We start from the raw sequence: 25,061 nt of genomic DNA on the forward strand, positions 1-25,061 counted from the left end.
ACCTCGCACACCAACTGGAGCAATCATTTTGGTTTCTGTGTTTCTCATTAGTTCATGAACTCTCTTTAATGCAGGAGTCTGGTAAGGAGCGAATGGAAGAAGTAAGTACTTGTGTTCCCAGCATGCTGTGGGTTCTGTGCTGAGCTCGTCACGGCTGCCATCGGATTGCAGTGATTTGCTGTTTGAGTGCAGTTGTCCCCTTAATGGATAGATGTGGGGTGGATTAGACACTATCGTCATACAGGGAAAAAAAAATGCAGATGTCAGCAGAAGGCAACATGATAAAGGTGAAAGAAACGTGAGCAAGACCAAGGTGAAGCCTGAATGTTGCTTCTGTAAGGAAGATTAATGAATTTGCTCCTGTTAAGTTGCCTTTTTTTTTTTTTTTTTTTTTTTTTCTTTTTTCATACATTTAAAAGGAACCTGTCACCACATTTTTCCCATATGAGGTAAGGCCGCCACCTTTCGGGCCTCATTTACAGCATTCTAATATGATATATGCCCCCAATTCAGGCTGCAAGACAAGAATAAGAGTTTTTATTATACTCTCCTACTGGGCGATCCTGTCTGGTCTGATGGGTGTTGCTGGTCTTGATTCGGTGCCTCCTCCCTTCTTGCGATGCTGTCACCCTTCTGTTTCGTATGGATGATGTGTCCTTCGTTATCCGCAGTGTCTCCTCGGCATCATGCTCCGGCTCAGTGCACTGCTCTTCCCAGTCGAGCGCCAAACAAAGTACTATAGTGTGCAGGAAAAGGCCAAAGATCGCCGGCGCATGCGCACTGCACTACTTTGCTCTGCACCTGGACTCCTTTAAGATATGTCTTTGTTAGAAATGCTACTTTTCTGCCCATATTAGATATTTACAGTGAAGGAAATAAGTATTTGATCCCTTGCTGTTTTTGTAAGTTTGCCCACTAACAAAGACATGAACAGTCTATAATTTTAAGGGTAGGTTAATTCTAACATTGAGAGATAGAATATCCAAAAACAAATCAATAAAATCTCATTGTATAAATTGGATACAATTTTTGAATTTTGCAGTGAGAAATAAGTATTTGATCCCCTACAAACCATTGAGTTCTGGCTTCTACAGACCAGTTAGATGCTCCTAATCAACTCGTTGCCTGTATTAAAGACAGCTGTCTTACATAGTCACCTGTATAAAAGACTCCTGTCCACAGACTCAATTAATCAGTCAGACTCTAACCTCTACAACATGGGCAAAACCAAAGAGCTTTCTAAGGATGTCAGGGACATAGACCTGCACAAAGCTGGAATGGGCTACAAAACCATAAGTAAAACGCTGGGTGAGAAGGAGACAACTGTTGGCGCAATAGTAAGAAAATGGAAGAAATACAATGACTGTCAATCAACATCAATCTGGGGCACCATGCAAAATCTCAACTCGTGGGGTATCCTTGATCATGAGGAAGGTGAGGGATCAGCTTAAAACTACACGGGGGGAACTTGTTAATGATCTCAAGGCAGCTGGGACCACAGTCACCAAGAAAACCATTGGTAATACATTGTGCCTTAAAGGTTTAAAATCCTGCAGTGCCCGCAAGGTCCCCCTGGTCAAGAAGGCACATGTGCAGGCCCATCTGAAGTTTGCCAATGAACACCTGGATGATTCTGTGAGTTATTGGGAGAAGGTGCTGTGGTCAATGAGACAAAAATTGAGCTCTTTGGCATTAACTCAACTTGCCGTCTTTGGAGGAATAAGGATGAGTACAGCCCTAAGAACATCGTCCCAACCGTGAAGCATGGTGGGGAAAACATTATAGTTTGGGGGTGCTTTTCTGCAAAGGAGATCTGACGACTGCATCGTACTGAAGGGAAGAAAGATGGGGTCATGTATCGCGAGATTTTGGCCAACAACCTCCTTCCCTCAGTAAGAGCATTGAAGATGGATTGTGGCTGGGTCTTCCAGCAAGACAATGACCCAAAACATACAGCCAAGGCAACAAAGGAGTGGCTCAAAAAGAAGCACAGTAAGGTCATGGAGTGGCCTAGCCAGTCTCTAGACCTTAATCCCATAGAAAACTTATGGAGGGAGTTGAAGCTCCGAGTTGGCAAGCGACAGCCTCAAAATCTGAATGATTTAGAGATGATCTGAAAAGAGGAGTGGACCAAAATTCCTCCTGACATGTGCACAAACCTAATCATCAACTACAAAAAATGTCTGACTGCTGTGCTTGCCAACAAGGGTTTTGCCACCAAGTGTTAAGTGTTGTTTGCCAGAGGGATCAAATACTTATTTCTCACTGCAAAATGCAAAAAAAATTATCTAATTTATACAATATGATTTTCTTGATTTTTTTTTTTTTTTTTTTTGGATATTCTCTCTCTCGATGTTAAAATTAACCAATCCTTAAAATTATAGACTGTTCATGTCTTTGTCAGTGGGAAAACTTACAAAAGCAGCAAGGGATCAAATAATGATTTCCTTCGCTGTATGTAATATATTAGCGTTGATCAGAGATTGGCATGTCTCTGGTCCAGCAGCCACGTTTGTAGTCCATAATCAGGGCCTTGCGAGCCTCCTACTTGCCGGCATATCTGGGGACTCCACTGATTAATAGGTGCAGCACAATATCATGTGTGCGCCACACTGCATCAATGACATGGCAGCTGCCGACAGGTGGGAGGAGGCTCACAAGGCTTTTGTCCCGTGGTGACAGACTACAGATATGGCTGCTGGACCAGGGACCGGAAAATCACTTTGATCAACTTTTAGAAATCTATAGTGTTTGGAAAAATTGCATTGTTGGTGTGGGTGCTACCTCTGTGACCCCTGGTTATCAGGAAAATGGGGGGCCAAACAGTGCTGATCGTGTCCTTGTGTTCAGGGACACACCCCATATGGTCACTCCCAATTGACAATTTATTCACACATTTTCAGGAGGAATAACAGAGGTAAGGCACAATGGCTTCTCAGAAACTATGCTCCAGAATTATTCATTATTATTATTATTGAGTATTTACAGCAGATTTTTCTGCACCAGCTACCAGGGTCTTGGCAGGAAAAACACTAGTTTTTTTTTCTTGGCGTTATTAGATTTAACAAAATACTATATCGGATATGCATGATATGCGTTATTCAGAGTTGGGGATTGTTTTGTGCAATGAACTAATACAATACAAATTAACAATACTTGGCATTGATGCTGGCTTGTGTACGTGTCGCATTATTCGTATGACGTGTCTCTGGTTATATAGAGGTTGTTCATTACCCAGAACTGTGGGATATCTGCTTTTCTGCATGGTCCTTGATTTGTACAGAGACGTTTGACAGCTGAGACTATACAGTCGTGTGAAAAAGTATTTGCCCCCTACCTGATTTCTTATTCTTATGCATGTTTGTCACACTTTAAATGTTTCAGATCACAAAACAAATTTATATATTAGACAAAGATAACCCATGTAAACACAAAAATTCAGTTTTTAAATGAAGGTCTCTATGAAGGGGAAAAAGAAATCCAAACCTACAGGGTTCTGTGTGAAAAAGTGATTGCCCCCCCCCCTCCACCCCAAAAGCATAAATTAACTGGTTTATCTCGTAATTCAGAACTATCAGTCTGGAAAAGATTATAAAGCCATTTCTTAAACTTTGGGATTCCAGCGAACCACAGTGAGAGCCATTATCCACAAATGGCGAAAACATAAAACAGTGGTGGACCTTCCCAGGAGTGGTTGGCCGACCAAAATTACCCCAAGAGCGCAGCGACGACTCATCCAAGAGGTCACAAAAGACCCTACAGCAACATCCAAAGAACTGCAGTTCTCACTTGCCTCAGATAAGGTCAGTGTTCATGACTCCACCATAAGAAAGATACTGGGCAAAAATGGCATGTATGGAAGAGTTCCAAGACAAAAACCACATAAAGGCTCATCTCAGATTTGCCAGAAAGCATCTTGATGATCGCCAAAACTTATGGGAGAATACTCTGTTGACTGACGAGACAAAAGTTTAACTTTTTGGAAGGTATACAGTACAGACCAAAAGTTTGGACACACCTTCTCATTTAAAGATTTTTCTGTATTTTCATGACTATGAAAATTGTACATTCACACTGAAGGCATCAAAACTATGAATTAACACATGTGGAATTATATACTTAACAAAAAAGTGTGAAACAACTGAAAATATGTCTTATATTCTAGGTTCTTCAAAGTAGCCACCTTTTGCTTTGATGACTGCTTTGCACACTCTTGGCATTCTCTTGATGAGCTTCAAGAGGTAGTCACCGGAAATGGTCTTCCAACAATCTTGAAGGAGTTCCCAGAGATGCTGTGGTAAATGGAACCATGAATTCTGCTCTCTTTCAAAAAATCCTGAAGGAGAATGTTCGGCCATCTGTTCATGACCTCAAGCTGAAGCACACTTGGGTTATGCAGCAGGATAATGATCCAAAACACAACAGCAAGTCCACCTCTGAATGGCTTAAGAAAAACAAAATTAAGACTTTGGAGTGGCCTAGTCTTAGTCCTGACCTTTTAGATGCTGTGGTATGACCTTAAAAAAAAGGCTGTTCATGCTCGAAAACCCTCCAATGTGGATGAATTACAACAATTTTGCTAAGATGAGTGACCAGAATTCCTCCAAAGCGGCGCAACCAGTTATTAGTTTAAGGGGCAATCCCTTTTTTCATGCAGGGCCCTGTAGGTTTGGGTTTTTTTTTTCTTCCTTAATAAAGACCTTCATTTAAGAACTGCATTTTGTGTTAACTTGTGTTTTATCTTTGTCTAATATTTAACTTTGTTTTGTGAACTGAAATATTTAAGCGTAAAAAACATTCAAAAGAACAAGATATCAGCAAGAAGGCAAACACTTCATCACACCACTGTATGTTGCTGTTGTGGAATAAAGCTTTCACTGATGTTTGATCTTAACAACGTTTATACTATTACAATTACTTATCTGTCCGCTTGCCTTACTGCGTGTTAATTTATCTGCACCGACTAAACTAAAATGCCACGATAACAGTATTGATTTTTTTTTTGTATTGTAGGGGGCTGGGAGGGGACCTTTTTTTATTGCAGGTGCAGAACATTGGAAGTGATTACCATAAAGCATAGGGGGCTGGGCATATTTTACAACTTTATATGCAAATACATCATTTGTAAATTGATGGGAAACTTGGCAAATTCATTGCTTTACTGATCCTGAAGTGTAAGGCTATGTGCCCACGATGCAGAAATGCTGCATATTTTTTACGCTTCTCCCTGGCAGGAAAAATGCATGCTTTTTTTTACATGCGTTTTTTCCACCAGGTAGAAGCGTTTGTCAAGCGTCTTTGCATGCATTTCTGCATGCGGGTTATCAAGCGCTTTTTTTTTTTTTTAAGAAGAGTACACAGCAATATGGGAGCTGGAGTAATGTGTTCCCCCATTTATTTGAATAAACTAATATGCTGCCCCCTATGTACAAGAATATAACTACTATAATACTGCTCCTATGTACAAGAATATAACTACTGTAATACTGCTCCCTATGTACAAGAATATAACTACTATAATACTGCCCCCTATGTACAAGAATATAACTACTATAATACTGCCCCCTATGTACAAGAATATAACTACTATAATACTGCCCACTATGTACAAGAATATAACTACTATAATACTGCCCACTATGTACAAGAATATAACTACTATAATACTGCCTCCTATGTACCAGAATATAACTACTATGATACTGCCCCCTATGTACAAGAATATAACTACTATAATACTGCCCCCTATGTACAAGAATATAACTACTATAATACTGCCCACTATGTACAAGAATATAACTACTATAATACTGCCCCTATGTACCAGAATATAACTACTATGATACTGCCCCCTATGTACAAGAATATAACTACTATAATACTACCTCCTATGTACAAGAATATAACTACTATAATACTACCTCCTATGTACAAGAATATAACTACTATAATACTGCCCACTATGTACAAGAATATAACTACTATAATACTGCCTCCTATGTACCAGAATATAACTACTATAATACTGCCCCCTATGTACAAGAATATAACTACTATAATACTGCTACTATGTACAAGAATATAATTACTATAATACTATCCCATATGTAAAAGAATATAACCACTTTAATACTGCCCCTATGTACAAGAATATAACTGCTATTATACTGCCCCCATGAAAAAGAATATAACTACTATAATACTGCCCCTATGTACAAGAATATAACTACTATAATACTGCTCCTATATACAAGAATATAACTACTATAATACTGCCCCCTATATACAAGAATATAACTACTATAATACTGCTCCTATATACAAGAATATAACTACTATAATACTGCCCCCTATGTACAAGAATATAACTACTATAATACTGCCCCCTATGTACAAGAATATAACTACTATAATACTGCTCCTATGTACAAGAATATAACTACTATAATACTGCTCCTATGTACAAGAATATAACTACTATGATACTGCCCCCTATGTACAAGAATATAACTACTATAATGCTGCTCCTTTTATATGCAAAAAATGTAAATCTACTCTTGCATGTAGAATAATCTTCTGTAGGGGTATGTGCACATGGCGTCTATTCGACACCAGAGAAGTCGGTTTAGAGAAACGCCGGCGTCCTTTGCTCTTTCCTCTCAGTATAGATTGGCTTCTCGGTGGAATCCGCCTTAAGAATGAACATGTTACTACTTTTAACTGCTTCATGGTGTCTGTACCCTGGAGTGGTTAAAATAGTTGACATAAGACGGACATAGACACAGCAATGTCGTTTTCCCGTTGCTGTGTGCTGTTTATTTTAAGGGGTGCTTTTGCGGCACTTTTTCAGGGGGTCTCTGTGTGCACAAACCCTAAGCGTAAAAGATACAATGTTGTCTCTGTATTTCTGTGTATCATCTATTTCCCACTGCTGCTAATATAATGATTGTCTGTGTTCTCTTCCCGTAGCTCACCAAGGCTCACCGACAAGGACACATGGTGAAAGTTGACTGGCTGGATCGGCTGACTTTCCGAGAGATTGAAATGATCAATGAGGCAAGTGCGCCGACACCTCTGTCTTCTGGTAGTCTGATTCCAGCGGCAGCCGTGACACCTCATCTGTTAGATCCGGCACGCCGCTCCTTCCTGCCTCTCTCTGCTCACAAAAAAGGAGACGAGGAGGTTCTGTTCTTATGAAGCAGTGTAAGAAAACCACAAATCACTGAAAATGTAAAGATAAGCAAAACCCAAGGTCCTAAACATATATGAATCCCGAGGAGGCGGCAGCACTTATATTCTGCATAGACTGCAGCTGATGTTCTCCGTAGGTTGTGATGAGAATAAATGGCAGCGATTATTCTGTAATGCGATGTAAATTGCTCGGGCGCCCTGAGCCCCCACCCTGGCATGAGCGCGGGCGCCCTGAGCCCCCCCACACCCACCCTGGCATGAGCGCGGGCGCCCTGAGCCGCCCTCCCCCCGGCATGAGCGCGGGCGCCCTGAGCCCCCCCCACACCCACCCTGGCATGAGCGCGGGCGCCCTGAGCCGCCCTCCCCCCGGCATGAGCGCGGGCGCCCTGAGCCGCCCTCCCCCCGGCATGAGCGCGGGCGCCCTGAGCCGCCCTCCCCCCGGCATGAGCGCAGGCTCCCTGAGCCGCCCTCCCCCCGGCATGAGCGCGGGCGCCCTGAGCCGCCCTCCCCCCGGGGACTTGAATCTGTGATAATCTGATCGTTAATCCTGCATACTTCAGTATCAAAGTATTGTACTAATACAGTAAAAATCACATTCTGCTATGTTGGTCTTCACTGGAGTACTGCAAAGACAGGCACGAGGGTCTTCTGCAGACCCTCGGCTGTCATGGCATCCCATCAGTACCCCGTTTTTGCTGTTGGAGGCAGATTCTGTGCATTGCAGCCAGTGTCTGCCTGCAATGATGAGACAGGACATATGACATAAGTTTACATCATTTGTCTGGAATGGGTTAAATAATAAAAAAAAGTACCTGCAGTTTTATCAGAACTTATTGATGGTTATAATATCAGATCATTAGGGATCCAACTGAAGGCACCACCACTGATCTGCTGTTTGCAGTTTTGCTCGACAGCCAGACCTACACGGTGTACAGAGCAGTGACACCACTACTGACTACACGGTGCAGTGCTCAGCTCCCAGCTGTGTACACTGTATACATCCGGCTGCCATTAAAGCAGCAAACAGCTGATCTGTGGGATGTCTATAACCCCTAAGCACACTCTTTTAACCTTTTATTCTACTGTCAGTAGTGACAGCTGCATATAAGGAGTATGACAGAGGGAGAGTGCTCCCTCTGTCAACCCATGCACTCCCCCGCAGCGCGATCGTGGGCTGCCAATGGATTACTATGGCAGTTGGAGGCCTGATAATGGCCTTTTTGTCTTCTATGCAAGTTGGCCTGGTCGTCTTAAGCCCGGCAGTATCTAAAAATGGACCAGTATCATTGCCAAATACGGCCATAATGCGCTGAACTATATGCGCTTTCACGTTGTGGACGGTGCCTGAGCCGTCTTTACATTGCATGAATTATTCTGATCCAGATGTGGAAAATCGGTGATGTGCACTGACACAGAAGCTGTAAAGGGTCCATGTGCGGTCTGTGGCTCACGGACGGATTATACTCTCGTCTGAATGAGCCCTTACACTGACTGGATAGGGAATGCACTGTACTACATAAGTAGTGTAGTGTTTTACCTATGCGATCATAGGATCCCATGTTCAAGTCCTCATTTGGTCACCAAGATGTATTCGTTAAAAAGGGGAAAAGAAAACTTCCCACAAAATCAATTTTCTCATAAAAAAAAAAAAAATTTGCTTAATCTGGGAAGAAGAAACAAAAGGTTCCCATCCCCCCAGAAAAGACACATTTGATACAGCCACATCCTTAACGACCCAAAATGAAAAATCTATACAATTATCCCATACCAAAAAAGTGCTACCAAAAAAGAGAAAAAAAACAATCTGAATGGCTGTTTTTGTTCATCCTGTCTCCCAAAAAGTGAAATAGAAGGTGATCAAAACATCACGTGTCCTAAAAGACCAAAGCCCTCACACTGTAAGCGAAAAAAAAATTAAAGTTATGGCTCTCAGAGTACCGTGCAATGAAAAAAATGAAAGTGAATTTGTCAGCAGGTTTTTGCTCTCATGTTTTTAATCTGACTGCAGTATAATGTAGAAGCAGAGACACTGATTCCAACGATGTGTCACTTGGTTTACTGGGTGCAGCAGGTGTGACACAATCAGTTTTCTCTTCTGCAGAGCTCAGAATGCTGAGATGTGTATAACCCCGCCCACACCACTGATTGGCTGAAAGCTGCTTATCAGTGGTTGGGGGCATGGTTGGACCAGCAGGCAGGAGGTTGCTTGTCCTCTAGTGCTAATCAGAGCTCGGTAAGTGACACATCGCTGAGATCAGGGTCTCTGCCCCTACATCATGCTGCTTTTAGGTTTGATTCCCTCTAAATTTCAAAGTGAAGTGTTTAAAAAATAAAAATAAATCCTCAAGTTTTTTTTTTTTTTTTTTTTCCACTTCTCCAACTAATAAGTGATCAAAAAGTCTTATGTACCAGAAAATGATGCCATGGAAAACGTTATCTTCTCTCACAAAACAGAAGTGACAAAAAAAAAAAAAATTACCGTACATTTTTTCACAGCATTTGTTAAAAAGTAAGAAACCCCCTCCCTGGTTAGTCCGCATTATATTCAGGACAAAGAGGATTTTTTTAAATTTATTTATTATTTTTTATGTGGCCCCCTTCTCCATCTGGGGTAGACGTCTACATTTTTTGTTTTTTTTTCTGGATCCCCCCCCCACCCCCCCCCACCCTAATTCTGATTGATGTCGCATTTACGACGCAGGGTTTATTGGCCAAGATCCCTGAAAACCTCCTTATAAAATCTTTATTGCGGCTCTTCCGTAATGAGCTGCTGAATCTGAAATGTCATGGTGTGACTGTGGGAGATGCAGTCACATGGACGGACACTAGATGGCACTGTAGTACTACATTTGAGTCTTGTGTATAACCTGTGTTCCACGCTGGGTCTGCGGCATTGCCCTTTTTGCTATCACAGTAGCCATTTTACTTGCCGATTTAACCAATTTCTGTCTTTTTTTTTAGTAATTATTTGTATTTGCTGTACAAAGAAAAAAAAAAAAAATTTCAAGCATTTTCTTTAGATATTTTTTTTTATTTTTTGTCTTGTGTTATTAGTTGCCATTCATGAACTTGACGCAAAGTCAAAAATGGGCTTTTTTTTTTTTTTTTCTTCTTCCTGCTTTTGCGACTTTATACTGCTGCTACATTTCCCAGGATTAATGGAAATTTCTCTCTTGGCCGCAGAGTGAAAAGCGCAGCTCCAATTTCATGTATCTGATGATCGAATTTCCCTGCGTGAAAAGCGATGACAAGGAGTACGGAATAGTTTACTATGAAAAGGTAATCTTAAAGTTTTTCATTTCATAAACACAGACCGGTGACTTTCAAGCATTCCTCATCCAATCAAAGTTTATATCCTCTTAATATATTGCAGTCATCATATTATATAGCACTGTGTACTTACTATTGCTCATTTTGCCTTTCTACCCGGCTAATTCTTCTCTTTTCTCTGCTCTATGTAGAAACAGGAAGTCTCAATTCCCTGCATTTCTTATTCCCCCTCCAATTCCTGACCCAGCTGCTCCGTTCCTCCCCCTGCCATAGACTTTTGCAGTGACTTATGACTCCTACAGAGAAAATTGACCTCCTGTTTCTACGTAGAGCTTTGAAAACTGACTAGCTGAATCCGTCTATCACGTGATGTCAGAGACCTAATGGAAAAGAGAAGAATTAGCTGGGTAGAAAGAAAAAAACAAGCAATTGTAATTCCACAGTGCTGTATAATATGAGGACTGCAATATATTAAGAGAATAAACACTTTGATGGTGGCCGACAGACCCCTTATGGATAGATGATAACTGATAATCACTGGACAAATCATTTAAAGTGAATCTGTCAGCAGGTTTTGGCAGTGTAATCTGACACGGCAGAATGATGTAGGGGCAGCTGATTCCAGAAATGTCACTTACTAGGTTGTGTGTCGGTTTCAATATAATCAGTGTTTTATCAGCAGGAGATGATCACTGCAGGACTCGGTGTCTCGTGCCTCCTTGTCAAACCACGCCCCACCCCACGCTATATCCTCCAGTGAGTGAATTGGTGGTCATATACATGCCGGGGATTTGGGGACCCCTCATTCTCTTAATTATTCAGTGTTCCAGCAATCTGCTCTCCTGTGGTTTGGTAGTGCACTTTTTGGCATTTTTATGCCAACTTCTTAAAGTGGGCAAAGTTTTTTGAGAGTGGGTTAGTGTGGGCGAGTGGTGGGTGCGGGCTGGTTGTAAAATTGATCAGACTAGAACACATTTCTTGCAGTGACACTGAAGCTAAAACATGAGCCAAATTCAATGAATCTAATATGTCTTACTCCAGTGCACCTGCAGAACGCCGAACCAAGGCCATAGTGTTTTTAGATTTATTTTAATAAAGTATCACATTTTTAAGAAGGCACAGATAATTTTTCAAGTTTAAACTAAATTTTAAAATCAGGTGTTAAATGTTTTTTGTCACTATTTAATGCGTGTGTGTGTGTATGTTTTTATCTCTGCAATTCACCGGTGACAACTGCCTCTAATATACAGTTATATGAAAAAACATTTTTTTTTTGCACATTTTCTGTTAGTACAATAAACCTCATTTCAAGGCAGAAACATTACTGTGTCCAACAGTTATTACATATATCAAACTGAAATAGCTGTTGCAAAAACACCAATTTTTATAAAACATTAAGCTTAAGATTAATAGGGGTGCCCAAACTTTTTCATATAACTGTAGCAGTTGTCACAACCAGTGCTTTACTGGGTCTAGTTAAAAGGGTATTCCCATCTCCAAGATCCTTTCCCAATATGTTGCAGTCAGACTCCCACTTTTTGGGTGATAGATTCCCTTTAAGAATAAATCAGCAGGTTTTTGCTATGTAATCTGACATCAGTATGCTATAGGGACAGAGACCCTGATTCCAGCTATGTGTCACTTAGTTTGCTGGGTGCAGCAGCTGTGATGGCCAGTTTTCTGTGCAGCAGAGCTCAGTGGTTGAGCTGTGTATACCCCGCCCACACCACAGCTTCCTGTGTACATTGTACAGTGACAGAGAGCAGTTAATCAGTGGAGGGGGCGAGGTTGGACTAAGAAGCACGAGGCGACTTGTCCTGTAATTATCTCCTTCTAATAAAACACTGATTTCTATTGAAACGGCAAAACACAGCCCAGTAAGTGGCACATCGCTAGAATCAGAGTCTCTGCTCCTACATCATGGTGCTCTCAAATTACATAGAAAAACCTGCTGACAGATTCCCCTTCATGTTGGGATTAACCCTCTGAGGGCTGTGGACCATTGTCGGGAGGTTACTGTTTCTCTCCATATGGCAGTAGTCACCCGACAACCCCATGTTACAGTGCCTGGTCTGTCTGCCTCCTGACATCAGTCTCATGGGCATATATGACGCTGGGGCTTCGTTCCACTCAGTCGGGGACTATCAGGTTGATCCCCACCATATATGCCTTGATGATAGACGTGCACAGTGTTTTTTTTCTTTGTCTGCTCCGCTCCGTGTTGTCCTCTTCTCCCGTCTCTCCTTTTCTGTGACCAGACCGCACCTACACGGCCGTGTCTGAGAGCCCCTGAGGACGCGATGAAGTATTACAGGCAGGAAAGGGGTTTCTCCTTTTATATTGGCAGGATAGACAGGAATTTATATTAGATCGCCTTCCCTGAAGACATTGATAAGTGGCGACTTACAGCTCCGGATGTGAGCAGAATTCTGCGGCCGCCCGTCAGATCAATACATGGAAGAACAATGAACGTTTCATTCACTAACCTATTTAAGGCCATTTTCTCTGCTAACCCCCCTAATGACCGGATATACCATAGTTGCGGGGCCCCATCACACAACGGTCAATGAAGAGGTGACTGTGCACGCGCCATTCTCCATTAACTTCTATGGGAGTTCTAAAAATTGCTGCTCCCATAGAAAGGAATGGAGAGAGACCAGCCTGTGCGGCCACTTCTGCTCTGACAGCAATATGTGACCTGGGCAATTTAAAGGGACACCGACTCTCATCACCCCGACCAATCAATTGAGAAGTCATAACACCAGGGGGTGCAATATCAAGTGTGAAACAGAAAAATCCATGCAAATTAGCCCTCATTCACAAAGAAGAAAGCTTGCTCACTAGTGCCACCTATTGGAGGTGACTAGCCTATGTGACTAAGGATATGTAGCCAAAAGGGAAAGCCACTAATCTGCAGACAGTTATTTGGGGTTTCTTGTTCCCCCTTTTAGATGGCATAGAGCAGGCATGTCAAACTCAAATACACAGAAGGCCAAGATTAAAAACTTGGACAAGGTTGCAGGCCAACCTCGATATTTATTTATTAAAAAAAAGTTTACGATTTGAGGAAGTTTTTCCTCATCATCAAATATGATGAAACTTGTCATACTTGAACAGATAATAAAGTATGATGCCAAAAAAATTGCCCCCAAACACAGTATGATACCCCCACAGGCACGGTATACAGTGTGATGACCCTACTGTAGCCCCTCCCATCACAGTATGATGCCCCAACTGTGATCCCCCACCAAGACCTCCACACAGTATAGTAACATAGTTTTTAAGGTTGAAGGAAGACTAAGTCCATCTAGTTCAACCCATAGCCTAACATGTTGATCCAGAGGAAGGCAAAAAAAAACATGTGGCAAACACCAAGCTCCTCATAGGGGAAAAAAATTCCTTCCCGACTCCATACGACAATCAGACTAGTTCCCTGGATCAACGCCCTATCAAGGAATCTAGTATATATAACCTGTAATATTATACTTTTCAAGAAAGGCATCCATGCCCTTGTTAAATTTTAATAGTGAATCACTCATTACAACATCATGCGGTAGAGAGCTCCATAGTCTCACTGCTCTTACAGTAAAGAATCCATAGTCTCACTGCTCTTACAGTACAGAATCCCCATCTGTGATTATGATTAAACCTTCTTTCCTCCAGACGTAGAAGATGCCCCCTTGTCCCCGTCTCAGGCCACAGAGTAAAAAGATCAGTAGAAAGGTCTTTGTACTGTCCCCTCATATACTTGTACATAGTAATAAGATCACCCCTAAGCCTTCGTTTTTCCACAGTAAATAACCCCAAGTGTAATAACCCGTCTTGGTATTGCAGACCCTCCTGTCCTCTAATAACCTTGGTCGCTCTTCTCTGCACTCGCTCTAGTTCAGCTATGTCTTTCTTATACACCGGAGACCAGAACTGTACACAGTATTCTAAGTGTGGTCGCACTAGTGACTTGTATAGAGGTAAAATTATGTTCTCCTCATGAGCATCTATGCCTCTTTTAATGCATCCCATTATTTTATTTGCCTTTGCAGCAGCTGCCTGACACTGGCCACCAAACGTGAGCTTGTCGTCCACCAATACACCCAGGTCTTTTTCAGTGACAGATTTATCCAGTGTTTTACAATTAAGCATATTATTATACATTTTATTTCCTCTGCCCAAGTGCATTACCTTACATTTATCCCCATTAAAGCTCATTTGCCATTTATCAGCCCAAGCTTCTAGTTTACATAGATCCTCCTGTAATATAAAATTGTCCTCCTCTGTATTGATTACCCTGCAGAGTTTTGTGTCATCTGCAAATATTGAAATACTACTCTGTATGCCCCCTACGAGGTCATTAATAAATATGTTAAAAAGGAGCAGGCCCAATACTGACCCCTGTGGTACCCCACTGTTAACGGAGACCCAGTCTGAGTGTGTTCCATTAATAACCACCCTTTGTTTCCTATCACTGAGCCAATTCTTAACCCACATACATATATTTTCCCCTATCTCCACTGTTCTCATTTTATGTATCAACCTTTTGTGTGGAACCGTATCAAAAGCTTTTGAAAAGTCCATATACACAACATCCACTGCATTTCCTTGGTCCAGTCCAGAACTTGCCTCCTCATAAAAGCTAATCAGATTAGTTTGACAGAAACGGTCCCTCGTAAACCCATGTTGATATTGGGTCATGAGGTTCTTCTTCTTCAGATACTCTAGTATGGCATCTCTTAGGAAACCCTCCAGGATTTTACCCACAGTAGAGGTTAAGCTTACCGGCCTATAATTTCCAAGTTCGGTTTTTGTCCCCTTTTGAATATTGGCACCACATTTGCTATACGCCAGTCCTGTGGTACAGACCCTCTTATTATGGAATCTTTAAGGCTGTGTGCCCACTATGCTTTTTTTAAGCATTTCTGCAGTGGCAATTCCTCTGCACAAATGCTTAAAAAACGCTTGGTAGAAGGCCTGCCATGTTTCCCAATGATAATCCGCATGTGCTGTGCACATGCTGCGGAAATTTCCGCTGTGGATTATCATTGTGGAAAAAAACGCAGCACTACTAATTATTTTGCGGAATCGTGGTGTTTTCGCCGCCATTGACTTGCATTGGAACGCATGACATCCGCATCAATACATGTGCACATGCGGTTCAATGTGCGGATGGTACCTGGGTTTGGAGAAGAGGAGACTCTCATCCAGACCCGGGTACCAGAGTACCTGTTAAAAAAATAAAAATAAAAAAATATACATTATTCTCACCTTCTGATGGCCCCCGGTCTCCTTAGTGATGCGTCCTGGCTCGCCGGCAGCTTGCGATGGTCTAAAAGGACCTGCCATGACTTCATTCAGTCATGTGACGGGTCACGCAACCCCCTGATGTCAGCGGTCTCGTGACCCGTCACATGACTTAATGACGTCATGAAAGGTCCTTTTAGACCACCGCGAGACACCAGGGACACCGGATGGGTCGGATAAGGACACCGTGGGCCATCAGAAGGTAAGTATAATATTTATTTTTTACCATTCTTTTACGGTCACACTATATAAATCCATGCCGTTTGCATGGATTTATATAGTGTGACCAAGTTGTCAAACTCTTTCCAAGTGATGCTAAAATCGCTTGGAAAGCGCTTGTCAACCCGCATACGGAAATGCAAGTGAAGAACGCTTCACATCCGCTTGTCCCTGGCAGGAAACCGCATGTACAATCCGCATGTACAATCCACATGTACAATCCGCATGCGTTTTTCTGCCAGGGAGATGCAGAAACGCTCAGGAAAAAATTCGGAGCATTTCTGCATCGTGGGCACATAGACTATTATTTTTAATCTTTATGCTATCTATGACGTTACTTAATTTCTGCAGTACTCGCGGGTGTATCCCATCCGGGCCCGGGGATTTGTCAACTTTAGTGATTTTTTAGACGTCGCCGTACTTCCTGCTGGGTTAAGCAAGTGACATTTAATGGAGAATTTTTGTTATCACTAATCATGTTTTCTGTCATGCGATTTTCTTGTGTAAATACTGTTGAAAAAAAATCATTTAGCATATTGGCTTTTTCCTCATCCTCATCCACCATTTCACCCAGACTATTTTTAAGTGGGCCAACACTATCATTTTTTAATCTCTTACTATTTATGTAGTTAAAGAATATTTTGGGGTTATTTTTACTTTCTCTGGCAAAGAGTCTCTCTGCCTCAATCTTTGCTGCCTTGATTTGGTTTTTACAGAATTTATTTAATTTTCTGTTTCTTTAATGCCGCATCACTACCTACTTGCTTTAGTTCTCTAAATGCTTTCTTTTTGTCACTTATTGCGCCCCTTACAGCTCTATTTAGCCATAGTGGTTTCCTCCTATTTCTATTTCTAGTATAATAATCCTCCATACAGAATAATGGGGACCCGCACAGTCCTCCATACAGAATAATGGGGCCCCGCACAGTCCTCCATACAGAATAATATGTCAAACTAGAGCCCAAGGGGTGATTATATTTGGCCTGTGTGGCATAGAGAGACCACACACTTGGGCTAATGCCGTTTCCAAATGCCTTGCAAAGCTGAAAGAAAAAATTGGATGTCGGCGTGAGACAAGGAGATGTGATTTACTGCGGGGAAGAATCTGGTTATTACTGTATCACCTTCATATGATTTTACCGGTTAATTCAAATCAGAATGCTGAGCAATTTTGCCAATAATTGGCTTTGCAGATCTTTAATTACATCCTGTCGTCATTATACTCTGGTTACATCGAAATCTGCATTTTTTTTTTTTTTAGTGCCAATCAATGGATTCTGTAATTACAAGGCTGTGTAATCACATCACTGCCATCAGCAATGAGCCAAATGTTGGGGGACACAATAGCTTCTACAGCTCCACGAGTCACCTCATTTTGATAACTATCTACTGGTGTAAGGCACCTTTTAAACCCACTTCCGGGACCTCCCATGTACTTTAAATGTCTGGGTGGTCCATAGTCTACTCTAGTGTCATTCTAAAACAGCACTGTACAGTATAGCAACGGCATGAGTATGCAGCTACAGGGTTGGGGAACCCACTGTCACACAGGCAAATTCCCGCAGAGAGGGTATATTATTGTCTCTGCCTTCCTGAGTGATCGCTGGGAAAGGGCTAGAGCTGTTGGGTACTAGGAGACCCAGTCAACCCTGCCATGCAACCAGGCGGCTGAACTTGCCCTGTAAATGTGGATAATGTACCAATTACAGGGGAAATTGAGTAAAAAAAAGATATTACTTGTTGAAATACCCACACAATGAAGGGGCCACAACTTGTAAAATAAAGAAAAAATAAATTACTGTAAATAAGCAGGAAAAAAAGTGTATAGTGTATGTATATGTGTATACACATACATATATACACACTGATACATATACACTGCTCAAAAAAATAAAGGGAACACTTAAACAGAATATAACTCCAAGTAAATCAAACTTCTGTGAAATCAAACGGTCCACTTAGGAAGCAACACTGATTGACAATCAATTTCACATGATGTTGTGCAAATGGAATAGACAATAGATGGAAATTATTGGCAATTATCAAGACACACTCAATAAAGGAGTGGTTCTGCAGGTGAGGACCACAGTCCATATCTCAGTACCAATGCTTTCTAGCTGATGTTTTGGTCACTTTTGAATGTTGGTTGTGCTTTCACACTGGTTGTAGCATGAGACGGACTCTACAACCCACAGAAGTTGCTCAGGTAGTGCAGCTCATCCAGGATGGCACATCAATGCGAGCTGTGGCAAGAAGGTTTGCTGTGTCTGTCAGCGTAGTGTGCAGAGGCTGGAGTTGCTACCAGGAGACGTGGAGGGGGCCTTAGGAGGGCAACAACCCAGCAGCAGGACCTCTACCTCCGCCTTTGTGCAAGGAGGAACAGGAGGAGCACTGCCAGAGCCCTGCAAAATGACCTCCAGCAGGCCACAAATGTGCATGTGTCTGCACAAACGGTTAGAAACCGACTCCATGAGGGTGGTATGAGGGCCTGATGTCCACAGATGGGGTTGTGCTCACAGCCCAACACCGTGCAGGACGCTTGGCATTTACCACAGAACACCAGGATTGGCAGAGTCGCCACTGGCGCCCTGTGCTCTTCACAGATGAAAGCAGGTTCACACTGAGCACATGTGACAGTCTGGAGACGCCGTGGAGAGTGATCTGCTGCCTGCAACATCCTTCAGCATGACTGGTTTGGCAGTGGGTCAGTAATGGTGTGGAGTGGCATTTCTTTGGAGGGCCGCACAGCCCTCCATGTGCTCGCCAGAGGTAGCCTGACTGCCATTAGGTACCGAGATGAGATCCTCAGACCCCTTGTGAGACCATATGCTGGTGCGGTTGGCCCTGGGTTCCTCCTAATGCAGGACAATGCCAGACCTCATGTGGCTGGAGTGTGTCAGCAGTTCCTGCAAGATGAAGGCATTGAAGCTATGGACTGGCCCGCCCGTTCCCCAGACCTGAATCCGATTGAGCACATCTGGGACATCATGACTCGCTCCATCCACCAACGTCACGTTGCACCACAGACTGTCCAGGAGTTGGCGGATGCTTTAGTCCAGGTCTGGGAGGAGATCCCACAGGAGACCATCCGCAACCTCATCAGGAGCATGCCCAGACATTGTAGGGAGGTCATACAGGCACGTGGAGGCCACACACAATACTGAGCCTCATTTTGACTTGTTTTAAGGACATTACATCAAAGTTGGATCAGCCTGTAGTGTGTTTTTCCACTTTAATTTTGGGGGTAACTCCAAATCCAGACCTCCATTGGTTAATAAATGTGATTTCCATTGATGATTTTTGTGTGATTTTGTTGTCAGCACATTCAACTTTGTACAGAACAAAGTATTCAATGAGAATATTTCATTCATTCAGATCTAGGATGGGTTATTTGAGTGTTGCTGTGACTTGTCTTCTCTGATAATTTTGTTTATTTTCTTTTAATTATGGAAAGGGGAGCAGAATTTTAATGTATTTTTGCAGTCTTAAATTACTTTCCCACCAATATCTGCAAAAATAACATAAATTGGGCCCTGTGTATTACAAAAAAAGGATGCAAAAATTATTTCAGAATCCGAACTAGAAAATAACTTACAGCTCATTAAACCGGTCCTAAGCTGTACCTAAAAAGTGTACTTGTCCTCTAATAAATAATCTGTAGAAAATCATGGTCGTCTTTCCCTCATCCACTAACTAGTTAAAAAATGCTTTTAATGCACATTCCAATCTAAAATGTACAGGAACTGACTCTATTCTCATGCTGTGTAATTTGCCAACAATGCTGTTTCAGTGGTCAGTTTTTTTTTTACATCAACATGGTGTCTGCACAATAGGTGCTGGAACTTCCTTTTTCTCACTTCCCATCCTGTAATATTATTTATTCAATGACTTAAACTGAAAGCCACCTCAATGGTGTGCCAGTTTGCAGTTTGAAGGACAGAAGAGCAAAACTCCGACCCCACTTCCTTCAGAGTGACAAAGCCTTGACTCTTTCTGCAGCGGGGGCAAAGCCCAGCCCCCCTCTTTCTGCAGCGGGGGCAAAGCCCAGCCCCCCTCTTTCTGCAGCGGGGGCAAAGCCCAGCCCCCCTCTTTCTGCAGCGGGGGCATAGCCCAGTCCCCGCTTTCTGTAGCGGGGGCAAAGCCCTGACCCCTCTTCCAGAAATCCTTCTCGTGTCTCTGCTGCTGGATACAGATTACACTTGGCAATCAGCTGTAGACAGAAAGTTTGGGAAACTCCTACTTGCTGGCACTTTTGGAGTGATTATTTTTTTGGGGGGAGAAGGGAGAGGGGGCTAAGACAACAATTTTTATGTGAATTGATTTGCATATTTTCTATTGATCACTATCTATGAAATGACATTCAGTTGTCTGATAGTATGGCCTCTCGGTATGATTGGCAGCAGTGTGGAGCAACCGCCTTCTTCCAGCACAATTGACTAGAATTTGAAAAAGAACATTTTTAAGCCAAGAATTTTACACCTGTGACCTTCCAGGAGGTGTTGAGGAGCCATCCCCTAATGCCCAACACATGGTTATTTCCATACTGTAATTTATCTCCGGTAAATGGCCACTTTTCTATAGATAATGTAGAGCAGTGGCTGAAAATCTGGGAATGTCCCTTTAATGGAGAAAGAAGTGTTTTGAGCTGCGCTGGCGTCCCCGCTCGGTCTCCGCAGCTTCCGTGCCGCAGTGTGCTGGAGCTCATTACTTGCTGTATCCAGACAGGACACTCGCACGTCTGACCTGCATCCACAATGTCTGAGCTTAGCATAGAAATCAGCCTCAAATCACCCAAGCAATCCTGCAGACCGAGAATGGCAGAACGCCGCCGTCTCTCAGCTCCTTTTCTTCTCACTTTAGTTTTCTACAAAAATGAAAACGTTTAACAGTCAGAAGCCCCCCGGGCTCCTATTATACTGTCTGCAAACCGCTCTACACTCATACAGCGCCCCCACCCTGCTGACCTCTATTACCAGCCTGAGCCAGATATTACAGGCCAGAATGCAAATCCTCTGTTCTCAATTCTGGTATATTCACTGTTCTAGTGGTTACCTCATGTGAGGAAAGCACATAGCAAACGGTGGTGGTTGTTCTTGTACATAGCGGCAGTATTATATGTAGTTATATTCTTGTACATAGGGGCAGTATTATAGTAGTTATGTTCTTGTACATAGGGGGCAGTATTATAGTAGTTATATCCTTGTACATAGGGGGCAGTATTATAGTAGTTATATTCTTGTATATAGGAGCAGTATTATAGTAGTTATATTCTTGTACATAGGGGGCAGTATTATAGTAGTTATATTCTTGTACATAGGGGCAGTGTTATAGTAGTTATATTCTTGTACATAGGAGCAGTATTATAGTAGTTATATCCTTGTACATAGGGGGCAGTATTATAGTAGTTATATTCTTGTATATAGGAGCAGTATTATAGTAGTTATATTCTTGTACATAGGGGCAGTATTATAGTAGTTATATTCTTGTACATGGAGGGCAGTATTATAGTAGTTATATTCTTGTACATAGGAGCAGTATTATAGTAGTTATATTCTTGTACATAGGGGGCAGTATTATAGTAGTTATACTCTTGTACATAGGGGCAGTGTTATAGTAGTTATATTCTTGTACATAGGGGCAGTATTATAGTAGTTATATTCTTGTACATAGGGGCAGTGTTATAGTAGTTATATTCTTGTACATAGGGGCAGTGTTATAGTAGTTATATTCTTGTACATAGGGGCAGTATTATAGTAGTTATATTCCTGTACATAGGGGGCAGTATTATAGTAGTTATAATCTTGTACATAGGAGCAGTATTATAGTAGTTATATCCTTGTACATAGGGGGCAGTATTATAGTAGTTATATTCTTGTATATAGGAGCAGTATTATAGTAATATTCTTGTACATAGGAGCAGTATTATAGTAGTTATATTCTTGTACATAGAGGGCAGTATTATAGTAGTTATATTCTTGTACATAGGGGCAGTGTTATAGTAGTTATATTCTTGTACATACAGGGCAATATTATAGTGGTTATATTCTTGTACATGGGGCAGTACTATAGTAATTATATTCTTGTACATAGGAGCAGTATTACAGTAGTTATATTCTTGTACATAGGAGCAGTATTATAGTAGTTATATTCTTGTACATAGGGAGCAGTATTGTGGTAGTTATATTCTTGTACATAGGATCAGTATTATAGTAGTTATATTCTTGTACATAGGGGGCAGTATTATAGTAGTTATATTCTTGTATATAGGAGCAGTATTATAGTAGTTATATTCTTGTACATAGGAGGCAGTATTATAGTAGTTATATTCTTGTATATAGGAGCAGTATTATAGTAATATTCTTGTACATAGGAGCAGTATTATAGTAGTTATATTCTTGTACATAGGGGCAGTATTATAATAGTTATATTCTTGTACATAGGGGACAGTATTATAGTAGTTATATTCTTATATTAATTATATTCTTGTACATAGGGGGCAGTATTATAGTAGTTATATTCTTGTATATAGGAGCAGTATTATAGTAGTTATATTCTTGTACATAGGAGGCAGTATTATAGTAGTTATATTCTTGTATATAGGAGCAGTATTATAGTAATATTCTTGTACATAGGAGCAGTATTACAGTAGTTATATTCTTGTACATAGGGGACAGTATTATAGTAGTTATATTCTTGTACATAGGGGACAGTATTATAGTAGTTATATTCTTATATTAATTATATTCTTGTATATAGGAGGCAGAATTACAGTAGTTATAGTCTTCTAACTATTAGAAATCTCTTGCAGGATGGGGATGAATCCACTCCTATCACCACCAGTGCGGAGATTGTACGCGTTCCAGATCCTCAGATGTCTATGGTGAGCTCCTAATATAAGAATTATTTCTATTGCTTTGTCTTGTATAGTTAAAAAATAGCATTTTAAAGAAGAAAAAAAACCAATAAATTCCCAGCGCTCCTACCCTCTGCAGGCCACACATAAAAAATAGATAAAAACAAAAAATATATATATTTCTATACTCCTGCACTTGTCATCCTATTACAACTCAGATCAGGGATTAAAAATCATGCTAATGCATGCAATACAGGTAAATTAAAAGTAATGACCAGCAGTCACAATCAAAACACAGTAAAAATAAAATGAATATTCTGTTACTATTCTTATTTGGTCGGTGGTTGCACTGTGTGTTTCGAGTTCTCCTGATTTATCCACTGGGCTAGAAAGGTGTCTGTAGTTAGGAGAGCAAAAATTGGCGAAGGCCGCCCTCCGTCCATTGGTGTCTCCCATGTGTGCAGACCCATGGCAATCGCTACTGCACGGTGACGGAAATCCTACTTCTTTTGGAAACTTCGATTTTTAGTTTTCCGTCATCAGGGACGTGGATGGCCCTTCAATGGGAACAATAAATAACATTTCCTCATCCAAAGCAAGAAAGAGGTGATAAAGACACCAATAATTAAAGGCAGATGTAGAGTTGAATCAAGCGTCAGTAACAGGCTAGTAGCTGTACCCAAAGTAATAAATTAATGAGACTTCTACATGGTCCTGATTAGAAATACAGCATAATTGTTTTTGGCTAGTATACAATCACCAGTAAACATCTGATCATAACATGATCCTATGAAGTGGTCTTACCTTATGTTGTTTGGTGCATTTTCTTGTGCAGCCTACTCGACGCGCGTTTCGCAATCTTCTTCACAGACTGTGGAACATAGGATGTTATAATCGTCATCAATCCCGATTGAAATTAAACGTCTAATGGTGCAAGTGAGAGGAGAATGGGGGGGTCGAGGGCACCGTCCTACGTCATCATGAGCGTCTGACAGTGAGGGAAAATAAAACGATCAGCGCATCTCACCAAAAAACACTGCGGCACGTATGTGCTCCTGATAAACATTCACATATAAAAGTAGCGCATGCATAGGGGGAATAATTTAACTCTTTGAGCCAGATAATATCATTTAACCCCTTCCCGACCCGTGTCACACCGTTTGTGACATGGAAAACAGTTCGTTCCCGACCCATGTCACAGCGTCTGTGACATGGAGGGAAAGAGCCCCTGCAGCGCCTGCGAGCGGAGTCGCTCAGGTGTCACAGTTGCTACTGCAACTGGACATCCTGAAGTCGACCCCCCGGGGGGTGGATTAACCCCCCCGTGCCTGGGACCCCTCCGATTGGCTGTTTCATTTTCACTTTTAGTGAAACTGCCAATCGGTATGAATTAAATCTTTCACCAATGAAAATTGGTGTAATATTTAAATCTGGGCATTGCCTGATGCTTACAGCATCAGCCATTGTCTGGGGGGAGTGTCACCTCTGTTCCCCCCCTCCCCCCAGATCTGATTGGGGGGCTAGCGTCACATGGATACTAGCCCCAATCAGATATGGAGGGATGGCTGAAACCTCCCAGCACCTTCCGAACCCTAGATCGTCTGCTGTGGACCCCCTGCTGCGGACCCCCTGCTGCGGACCCCCTGCTGCGGACCCTGTGGATCGCGTCTGCCGCCGCCACCGCTGATCAGCGGTAAGTATTGCCGCCACTCCCCCCGACCCCCCCCTCCACCACCCCCCCCGCGACCCCCCCCGCCCCCCTCTCCACCCCCCCTCCACTTTCATACCTGCACCCCGACCTCCGCTCCCTCTCCCACGTCTTCATCCACCGGCTGCTGCTCTCCTTCTGACAGCCGGTGGACTGTGATCACAGCAGCAGCAGGCTCAGTGTAAATGCCCTGCTCCTGTGATCAAACCCACCATCCCCCAGTCCCAGTGATATCACCCCCCACCTCCCAATAATCACCCCCTCCCCCAGTGTTCACCCCCCCTGTCCCCAGTGTTCACCCCCCCCAGTGTTCACCCCCCCTGTTCCCAGTGTTCACCCCCCTGTTCCCAGTGATCACCCCCCCCCGAAAACCCAGCAATCAGCCCCCTGCTCCTGCCAGCTCCTGCTCCCCTTTCTGCCCCAGTAATCACCCCCCGATGCTACCGGCCTCCTACCCCCCCTTGCTGCTGCCGGCTCCTGCCCCAGTGATCACCCCCCTTGCTGCTGCTTCTGGCTCCTCCATCT

General features: G+C 42.4%; 1 protein-coding gene across 1 annotated transcript in view; it reads left to right on the forward strand.

The window, feature by feature from the left end:
- The window catches only part of PIK3C3 (phosphatidylinositol 3-kinase catalytic subunit type 3), a 203,331-nt gene that overhangs the window by 31,304 nt on the left and 146,966 nt on the right, over positions 1 to 25,061 (forward strand). The window contains exons 5-7 of the mRNA XM_073680448.1: positions 6,970 to 7,056; positions 10,375 to 10,470; positions 22,784 to 22,855. Coding sequence (XP_073536549.1) covers positions 6,970 to 7,056; positions 10,375 to 10,470; positions 22,784 to 22,855 — 255 coding nt within the window. The remainder of the gene's footprint in view (positions 1 to 6,969; positions 7,057 to 10,374; positions 10,471 to 22,783; positions 22,856 to 25,061) is intronic.

This window comes from Phyllobates terribilis, unplaced genomic scaffold (genome assembly GCF_046119375.1).
Source record: "Phyllobates terribilis strain yellow unplaced genomic scaffold, ASM4611937v1 Scaffold_1__5_contigs__length_1240528914, whole genome shotgun sequence".
NCBI lineage: Eukaryota > Metazoa > Chordata > Amphibia > Anura > Dendrobatidae > Phyllobates > Phyllobates terribilis.